At 39.4% G+C, this 10,244-nt stretch overlaps 1 protein-coding gene across 5 annotated transcripts in view; it reads left to right on the forward strand.

Moving 5' to 3' along the window:
* Positions 1–7,584, forward strand: part of cntn5 (contactin 5) — a 347,671-nt gene extending 340,087 nt beyond the window's left edge. For all 5 annotated transcript variants that reach the window (XM_089135349.1, XM_089135350.1, XM_089135353.1 and 2 more), the window contains 5 exons: positions 2,642–2,751; positions 4,169–4,355; positions 4,985–5,097; positions 5,181–5,349; positions 6,621–7,584. In XM_089135349.1, the coding sequence (XP_088991475.1) occupies positions 2,642–2,751; positions 4,169–4,355; positions 4,985–5,097; positions 5,181–5,349; positions 6,621–6,724 (683 nt within the window). In that variant the 3' untranslated portion in view covers positions 6,725–7,584. The remainder of the gene's footprint in view (positions 1–2,641; positions 2,752–4,168; positions 4,356–4,984; positions 5,098–5,180; positions 5,350–6,620) is intronic.
* The last annotated feature ends 2,660 nt before the right edge of the window (positions 7,585–10,244 follow it).

Genomic DNA, 10,244 nt, shown 5'->3' on the forward strand with positions numbered 1-10,244 from the left:
AGATGGCGTGATGGCACAGACCCCCAATCTCCGTCACTTCTGACGTAACTCGAAGTGACTACGATAGGGAACGTCTCGGTTACGTATGTAACCCTCGTTCCCTGAGTAGGGAACGGAGACGTTACGTCTCCCTGCCACTTCTGCTGTATCGCTGGGTAGAGGCCGAGTTCAGTCTTGGCTCCTCAGCGAAGACATACTGCGGTTGCGTTCACTTCCTCCTTTTATACTCACGGAGTAGGGCGGAGTACGCTATGCAAATTTCCGCAGCCCCAAGGCATTGCATGCCATTGGCTCGTGTTTTAATACTCGAAGAGGATTGGCTTTCTATGCGAAACCCCCAATCTCCGTCACTTCTGACGTAACGTCTCCGTTCCCTACTCAGGGAACGAGGGTTACATACGTAACCGAGACGATTTGGATTATCACAGTCCCACTTTGCAAAAAATCCCACTTAGCGCGTTAGAGACCAAAAATGGCCACCTATTAAACATTGCCTATTGCCTAAAATAAGGTGCATTTCCACCCATAGGGAATAAATATGTAGTGACGTCATCTGGTGGAATACACTATATAATGCAAATATAATGCTTTTGCTTCAAAATGAAAGGATGTTTGTGCAAAAATCATGTTTCATGTATTACTGACAGCCTCAGATTTAAACAACGTTTTAATGGGTTTCAATGGGCCATTTTTGGTCTTTATGGTGCTGAGTGTTACTATTTGATCTACACAGTGTGTGTTATACATATTTTGCAAAATGGGATCACATTTTTTACATGTATCCAAAAAGTCACAATTTTGCCAAATTTCATACCATTTGCATTAAAACAGCCAAAATGGTCAAAGAAATTAAACTGCAAAAGACCAAAAATGTCCCTAATGCAGCATAGGGGTTAAACGTCGGTAGATGAGGTTATGGGATCCTAACTCTACCCCAGACCTAAACCTAACCCTAAACCTAACCCGTCACCTAACTGACGTTAAAGGTAAAGCGTCAGTTGTATGACGGCCCGGGATCGCCATCTACCGACGTTTAAGGTGGCCCTAAAAAGGCGGATATTGACGTATGGTCAAAAGACGTCCCAAGACGTCAGTTATATGACTTTTTGGGATGAGACTGTGTTACAATAAGAGTTTCAAACTATTTCACCCTTGTTATACTTTTTAAAATAAGTATTAAATTAAAAAAAATTTAAAGAATATTGAATATACAGTGCTGCAAACTGAATGTAACGTTTTTTTTTACCCTTGTTTTTACAATACTTTTCTGACCCACTCAAGTAGGACATACGTACATCTCTATATACTATTTAATCATTATTTATGTTGTCTTTGAAATATTTAATATACTGTATTTGAAACTGCTTTTTTCCCCCAAATATATAAAAACATTTAATGGAGTTGCAATTTACTACATTTAAAATATATTACCTGATGTAATCTATTATCAAATGTAACATCAAATAACACGTTACTCTTAAAATTACAAGCAGAAGATTAAATTCAATGATTTAAAATGTACATAAAGCAAACCCTTTCAATTGACATTTTTACAAAGTTCACTTTTACACTAAAAGTGTGGGACATGTGGATATCATTGAAGATATCTGATTCAAAAGAACAATTCAAATTGGTCAAGAAGTGCTAGAGGGGATATCAAGAGTTTCAGAAGACTTATGGTCATATAGTCCTGATTTCAAAGACAGGATCAGTCCTTAGTTTAATTAGGACATTTAAGTAGCTTACATAAACATTCCTTAGAAAACAATAGAACTGTCTTGTTGTGTTCGTTCCTGTCCTCCATCCTGGCTGCTACTCCCTAGACCAGGCAGTAAGACTGATACACCTCCAGTTGCAGCTCAAAGTTTCCAGCCTCTGGTTCCTCAAACAACTGCCTGATCTGCAGTGTTGTCATTATCTGGTGCTTCTCCATCTCCTTGGTTCTCCTGCCAAGCTTTACCCGGGTCGGATCTCATCCGTCTTTCCTTTCTCCTGTTGACTGCCCTGTCCTACTGTTTTGGATCATTCTCACTCCTAACCATCCCTATTGTGCCTTGTCTTGCCAATAAAACTCAACCCCTTGGTCATTCTGCATCTGGGTCCTCTTTCTCCATAAGACTGCCGTGACAAAGCCTGACATGAACCTTGTTTGTGGAACCGAGGGATAGAGTACTTATTTGATGCTTTTTTAAGTTCCTCTTGACATTGAGCAAATAATGAGAGAATTTAGAACTATCCCTTTAATTTACTTCCAGTTGTGGGTTTTATGACCAAAAACTTTTAACATTGTTTTTGACCTTTAAAGAAAACATTCACTGTCCACACTGAAATTATCAAGAGGACCAAACAGTTTCAGTATATGATCACAATTTGTCAGGCTGATTTTACGGTAACCATGAAAGCGCTGTTTCCCGTGACTGCTGCTAATGTGATGGATGTTATGGGTCTCTGTCACCTCTCAGTCTCACAGCAGGATTCTCCCTCACGATCACAGGACTTAAACTCTTCGCTCTGACTGTTATTAACGCATAAGAGATACTGATGAAATGTGACTTTGTCGAGCAGCTAGCGTATAGAGTGTTTAATCATGTGTTGTATGTGTTGTTTGCTGGAATCTGAAGTGTACTGTTTTTAAATGCAGAACCCAGGGAGCCTCCTTCAGAAGTGCAGGCGTTCGCCATCTCATCCTCCGATATTAAAGTGATGTGGAAGCCGCCCATTCCTGGCCCTGGAAGACCCCAAGGCTACGAGGTTAGAGAGAGAGAGAAAAAAAAGAAAGAAAGAAAGAAAGAAAGAAAGAAAGAAAGAAAGAAAGAAAGAAAGAAAGAAAGAAAGAAAGAAAGAAATAGAGAGAGAGAGAGAGATGAGAGAGATGAATGAATAAAAAAAGTTTAATTTTAAAATGTATTAAGTAATAATGTTTCTATATATACTGTATATAGCATCATTACTCCAGTCTTTAGTGTCACAAGATTGTTCAGAAATCAGTCCAATATTTTGACTTGGTGCTCAGAAACATTTTTTATTATTTTCAAAGTTTTAAGACTGTTTTTAGGATTCTTTGATGATTAGAAAGTTCGAAATAACAGCATTTATTTGAAATAGAAATCATTTACTGTAACTTTTGGGCAACCTTGCTTACTAAAAGTGTTAATTTATTTCAGAAATAAATCTTACTGACCCCAAATGTCAGTTTAGAACAATCTAATTAAAGGAGTTGTTCACTTTTAAAAAATACTTTTGCTGATAATTTACTCACCCCCATGTCATCCAAGATGTCCATGTCTTTCTTTCTTCAGTCGAAAAGAAATTAAGGTTTTTGATGAAAACATTCCAGGATTTTTCTGGTAACCAAATGGTTCAAGGTCCAAAAGACAGTTTCAGTACAAACTGCAAACTGTTCAAAGGGCTTTAAACGATTCCAGATGATGAATAAGGGTCTTATCAAGCGAAACGATCGCTCATTTAAAAAAAAAAAAAAAAAAGTTTAAGTTTTATAAGCTCAAATGGTCGCCTTGCTCTGTTCTGTGATGTTTGTGACTCTCCTGTTCGAGCTCGTTCATCAAAATGAACGAATCTTTTTCAGAGTCAATTCGTTCATTTCGTTCGTTGAATGAACCAAATGACACAAAAAAGATTCGTTCATTTGATAAACGAGTCCAAGAATAGACTAGTCATCAATTAGATGCAAGGTTTCTGCCTGACAACAACCTGTATCTCCATATTTCGTGAGTTTTCATAAATCATTACTATTGGTCACGTTTAACTGCACGTCTGTCTGTGGATGTGCCCAGCAAGCAAAAGTCTGCTATAGTACATAGTAGGCAGCTCACTAGGTTTTGGAACAGAGCCACATACATGATCATTCACCCTTAAATTTTCTTCATTATTGTCTTCTCAACGGATAACAGACGTACCTTTTGAATGAAAGAAATGATTCTATGCAGAAAAATACCACAGTTGAGAAAGATTATTATATTTTATCGGCACATGTTTGCCTATTTTTCTATTAATGCAAAATGTATGACAGTTATTTAAATCAAATGACACAATATTACATAAAATTGGCGACTCTCATACTCTCATATTGAGGCAACTCAGCCTCATTTTCTATATCACTTCAAAAAATATTGAATGAATGAATGGCTAATTGTCTTTGTGGGAACAGGTGAGTTTCTGGAAAGACATTGAGCTGGAGGAGACGGGGAAGAAAAAGAAGACGACGGGGAATGAGACGACCATGCTGCTGTCCGGGCTGGAGGGAAACACACAGTATCTGGTCTCTGTGAAGGGATTCAACAGCGTTGGCCAAGGACCAGCCAGCTCAGCCATTAAGATCAGCACTAAGAAAAATGGTGAGTTCCATCCAAGCAATACCTATGTGAGCATAATAAACTTTACAATTAATAAATTCAAATGCATGCTCGTAGGAATGTACACTTTGTATTCCTGCCAGCAGCATTTTCTGTGAAGTAACCCTAAAAATATCATGTGGTAAAATGTAATAATATGTATATTTTTTATTTATATACAAATATCATGAATAGTTCATACATAGCATTAGTGTGTAAAGAATTTCACAACATGACATACTAACCTATAAAGTATAATGCAACATTTTGGGATATTTTTTTGAGAGGCTTACTAAACCTAGGCACACAGTAATGAGGTTCTGAAAGGATTCTCTCTATTAAATCGCATTATCTTTATGATTTATGTCCAAAAATAAAGATTATTCAATATTGATGCTGAAATAACACTTCCAATAGTCATTTTCTATTCTGACAACGAGTTATAGAGTTGACACACTTTGTCAAAATAGTGCTATCTGGAAGGATGTATGAATAGAAATGGACCTTGAGAGGAAGATTGCCATTTGTATATTCCAATTAATATGTGATCATTGCTCATTTCAGATCTTCATTTTTTAAATGAGCTTTTTATCTTACTCTTTGGTTATCTCTCTCTCACTCTCTCTTTTCAGCCCCAAGTCTACCTCCAGGCAACTTGATGTGGATCCAAGAGGGGAACAATGTTTCTCTATCCTGGGATCCAGTGAAAGCAAGGGACAATGAGTCAGAAGTCATTGGGTACAAGGTTGGCATCGCACAGATACTGTGAATCTAAAGTGAAACACAATCCCACTGCACGTATTTGAAGGTTGTTTTTCTTCAACGCAGGTATTACTGCGTCAGGAGGGACGGGGTCACAGCCAAGTCATGAGGACGCCAAATTCAGCCGTTGTCCTGACTCTACCCGAGGGGGGGACATACATCATCGAGGTGCGCGCAGTCAGTGAAGGAGGTGAAGGGGCCGCCAGCGCTCAGGTCAGAGTGCTCACATCCTCAGGTAAGCAATAGCTCGGGTCGACATTCCCAGTGTGGTTTGCTTCAGATTTGAGGATGTGTACATATGGTAGTAGGCTCAAATGCTTTCGCTTAATTCCTCTTTAATTAACTTTCCTACACACACCCACACAGCCAAATATGTTTTCCTCCATCTGAAAAGTAAAGAGAAGTTTGCCAATCAATGTTATACTATGGGAACTAATGGGCTAGTAGAGCACATACTGGAAACTGGTTTCTTATTCACACACACACCCCTGTGGTTACCAGACTAAAGGCCATTGCGCACAGTCTGAAATTCGCGTCCGAATTTTTCACACGTTAAAAATAAATACGACCTCACGTTGTGTCAATCACGCTTACACACTGCCTCTGAAACTTTCGCGTTTGATTTGGATTTTTTGCGTTTTCCGCATCCGTAGCAAGCAGTTTAAATGGTGTTTTGACGAATTACGAATACGAAAAAACGCATGCGAAAAGTTCGCACTCAGTGTGCAATGGCCTTAAGGTGGTTTTCTTTTTACTTCAGTTTTTCAGTTTGACAAATATGGACAAACCCAAGCAGCCATATTTGCCCCAAAGTTGGGTTGAAAAACCACATATTTTTGAGTGTAGTTATAAATTACGATCAAAATAAACAATAAGAAGTTTGAGAATGTTAATAGCTTTAAGTACCTGGGAGCCATCGTTTCGGATGAAGGAACTAAGCCAGAAATACTCTCTAGGATAGCACAGACCATAGCCGCCATGAACAAATTGAAGGTCATCTGGAACGACAATAACATCGCCATTGGCTCAAAGATCAGGTTGATGCGTTTCCTGATCATGTCAATATTCCTATACGCATGTGAGTCATGGACGTTGACATCCGATATTGAGAGAAGGATTCAGGCGGTGGAGATGAGATGCTTCCGCAGACTTCTTGGCATCGCCTACAAAGATCACCAATGTAGAAGTGAAAGCCCGAATTGAGAGCGCCATTGGGTCATATGAAGATCTCCTATCTTCAGTAAAAAAAAAACAAAAACGTAAGCTAAACTGGTGCGAGCACGTCACAAGATCATCAGGACTTGCCCATACAATATTACAAGGCACAGTACAGGGAAGTAGACGAAGAGGAAGAGATGGGAAGACAGGTCTAGAGTTGGAAGAATGGAAGAAGTTGGTTGCCAAGTCTTCAGTGGTGCCCCTACAGTCCAAAAGACTACGGGATAAGTGAAGTGAAGATAAATTATGCATCCATATCTAATTTCTTTCTTTTTATTTCACTTCCAGGAGTGCGTGCAAAGAGCGGGCAGCTCTCTGGCCGTAATCTTGCTCCGGGCTTGGCATGGACTGCTCTTTTTCTGTCATTATTGGTGCCTTCTTTTCCCTTGTGAGGCTACTGAGTCATGTACTGTTCCTTTAAACCTTTCCCCCGCCTTCCACCGAACGACCACTCCCAACCACCCCTGTGTGAAAGGGAATGGGCTCTCCCTCCTCCACACAGACTGCCTGCTTTGGCCTGTACCATCATCAGGACCTAAGGGCCAGCCAAAGGGAAGTGCTTCTTTTCCAAGGATCAAGAAAAGCCACCAATTCCAGACAACGCCATTGTTTGTTTGTTTTTTTCTGGGCGTATTTGTTTCCTTTTCTGATCTTTGTTGGGGATATCATTGTAGTATTGTGCTGTACAAAGTGCGGAGACATTTGTTTAAAATCTCCACGAAGCTGCAAGGGACTTTTCTTTTTTAGGGACTGCCTCCCAGAACAGCTCTCAACAGTCACCGAGGCCGCCCACTGCTCTGTGCCACTGTGGCTTCCCTTGTTACATTACTGACTCCATTTGACCCTTTGGCTGCCTGACAAGCAAATGCAGAGTAAGCTCAGTAGAAATAAGTGCATTGTTTTCTTATCCACAAGTGGAGAGTGTGGAGACAACAAAGAAAAAAACAAACATTTTTTTATAGTGCTGAAAATCTTACTATTTCCAGACTTGCTTTTTGTACATTGTGTTACCTTTAGAGAAACAGAAAATGTGGAACAGTGGTGTGTTTCGGTCGGCTGCGTCCAAGTTTTTGAACTTCCGTTTTCATTTTTGTTACGTTCGGTGGGTTTTGAGAACTAGCAAGGTTGCTGGGCAACAGGGGGACTGACGGATGAACCAGAGATAAAGGGTTTGGACTACAAACACTTCTGTAGACAAAAGAAAAAAGCTGATATGTAACAGTTGAAATAAATGTGATGTATATTTTTAAAAGGCCTCTGGTGTGTGTGTTTCTAGGAGAAGGTATCAACAAAGAAATTGAGTTTCGAGAGCTTAAGAATGATTGTCCTCCCGGGATTCAATGTTAAGTGTTTAGATAAGTGACTCAAATGGCCACTTTACACCTGCTGAAGTGTAATTGGATCACATTAAGCACATGACCACATTAAAGTGAGATGTAAATGTAACCCTGGATGCGATCACTGAATCAGGGATTGATTCTGACTACGATAATATATACCACAGATTTTCCATCATGATCTGTTTTTGGAACATTTGGCAATTTTAATGTGATATTAATATCAGTACAACTTCTCTTTTAGTCACCAGGTGCTGTGTTGCGGGTTCTTGGCTCTTTGTTTTTTTTTTATTTTGCTCTTTAAATGCTATGAAGGGACAAGACGCCACGCTCTTTCGATCTGGTCACCCGAGATAATGATCGATATCCCATTAATTATTCAGTGGAATCTCACCCCCAAATACTCCCTCTCTTTAAAACTTTGAAACTTAATTTTGTCTCCATTTTCTTCACTTCTCAACCCTATTAGCATATTTTACTGAATGTTTATATAGCAGGGAAACATAATAGACTAGATGTCAAAATGACAGGAGCAGTTTGAATGATTCATTAATGTTTTAAATGAAATTTACAACCTATGAAATAATATGTAAGTGCTATCTTGCATTTTGCTTTTAAATATGATCAACTATGTATCCTGTAACAATGGGAATGCTTTGAAATGAAAGTATCACTTGTGAAAAAGTCAACTTTAGTATAATTTTAAACAAGTACTTATTACGGAAGTAGTATACTACATCTAAGGAATATCCACAATCTGAATACAAAATACATGTAAATGCCAAGTATAAAACAGGCAATTGGCCTGTTGTGCCCTTCAATATCTTGGCGGGCTATTTAACCTCCTGAAGTGAGATTCCAAATACTATAGAAATGTGTTTACTTGGTCCAAAGGGTACTGCAAATGGCATTGGAATAATTATACTGTACGAATTGAAACATCACAGGATTTGAACTGTGACATTTATCCATCAGTCATTGTGGAGCACATCAGTACTACTCAAAGTTTAGCTGTTACACAAGTATAATATGCCATCATGTTAAAACCTCTGAATGACGCAAGTGTTGTCTGTGGTTAAGGTCGCAGGATTTTCCAAACAAAAAAAATTGAGTGAAGTGAACTCGGAACAGTGAGGGAAGCATTTGCACAAGAACATAAACCGTCGAAAGAGAACTGAAAGCTTAAACCCAGAAAATTGGTCGACCTTCTGTTTTATTATGCTCTCAAATGATTTGATCCCCAACTCTGATTTGTTTCCAGTGTTGTGGAGCACTTGGTGGTTCCTCTCATGTGCCTCACGCAATGAATCTTATTGGATTCCTGGCACATAGAGAAGGGGTCAACAATGTCACCGCTGGGATCCCTGGAGCTTGGCGAATCAGAGCGGATTGTCTTCAGCCCTGCCTGTTGTTTTTTGGTTTCTAAAACATGTTCATCTCCTGGGGTTGTCTGTCAAAATACATTTTCCAAAGATCAACTTGAAGGAATAATTCTGCCATCATTTACTTGCCCTTGTGACGTTCCACTTTCCTTTAATTAGAGAAAAAATGCTGGGCAAAGCCTGCGGGACATGTCCCCATAGCCATATTGCAAAACAGGCTTTACTGATCCCAAAGGTGAAATTACAGTGCAAAACAGCACCACCTATATATAGTAAAGAGCTCAAAAAGTGCCACTAACCTTGCACACGATGCAATCAAACCGGTCAACACAAGTAAAAACAATGCCATTTATGCATGCATTAGCTGCTAATTTGGATATTTCTATGCATAAACGTGATTTATCCGTGTTTGTGAGTGGGCCTGTTTTGAACCATGAATTTTGCAGTGTTTTTATCTCTTGCTGAACAACACCGGGTGCTTCTACATGGACGCTAATGTGGCAACCTTTAATTATTCATGCAACACCTGTCTATGTCAGTGCATCTGATTTATGGTAATGGATTATCTACCCCGCAAAGAGGGCCGCATGCTTCCGAGAGCCCAGAGATGTGGTGTCAGCAATTAGAACACACTCTCCCAGCAGGCATGTGAAGCATGGATAGTCCGGGAGTGAGAGGAAAGTCGAGCTAAACCATGGCGGGATGCTCTTCAGCCACTCATCAGTGCCTGGCATCTGAAGCAGATGTTATATGAATAGGACTAATGCTCTCAAAGAGCTTTTAAAAGTCAGGAGGTTTTCGATGCTATTTGTGTGTTTGGATGGACTTTGGGGTGCTCAAATGGTTTTTGAAAATTCATGAACATACTGTCATCATTAACTCACCCACATGTTTCTGAACACTATAGGAGACGCTTTTCGGAAAGTCCAAGCTGCTCTTTCCTATACAATGGAAGGGATGGTGATTTATACTGCCAAGCTCTAAAAGGACAAAAGATAAATCACTGCAAAAACTTTACAACCCATGCCTTATATTCCAAACCATCAGAAGTTGTTTAATAACTTTATGTAAGGAACAGACAAAAGTTAAGTCATCGATCACTGAAAACCTTCCCGTTCACCGTATACAACATCTGCCGCCAAGTATATTCAAACTTGATTCATCAATCAATGCCGATTCACGAGTTCACACTC

This window comes from Pimephales promelas, chromosome 10 (assembly GCF_988280905.1).
Source record: "Pimephales promelas chromosome 10, fPimPro1.hap1.1, whole genome shotgun sequence".
NCBI classification, from domain to species: Eukaryota; Metazoa; Chordata; class Actinopteri; order Cypriniformes; family Leuciscidae; genus Pimephales; species Pimephales promelas.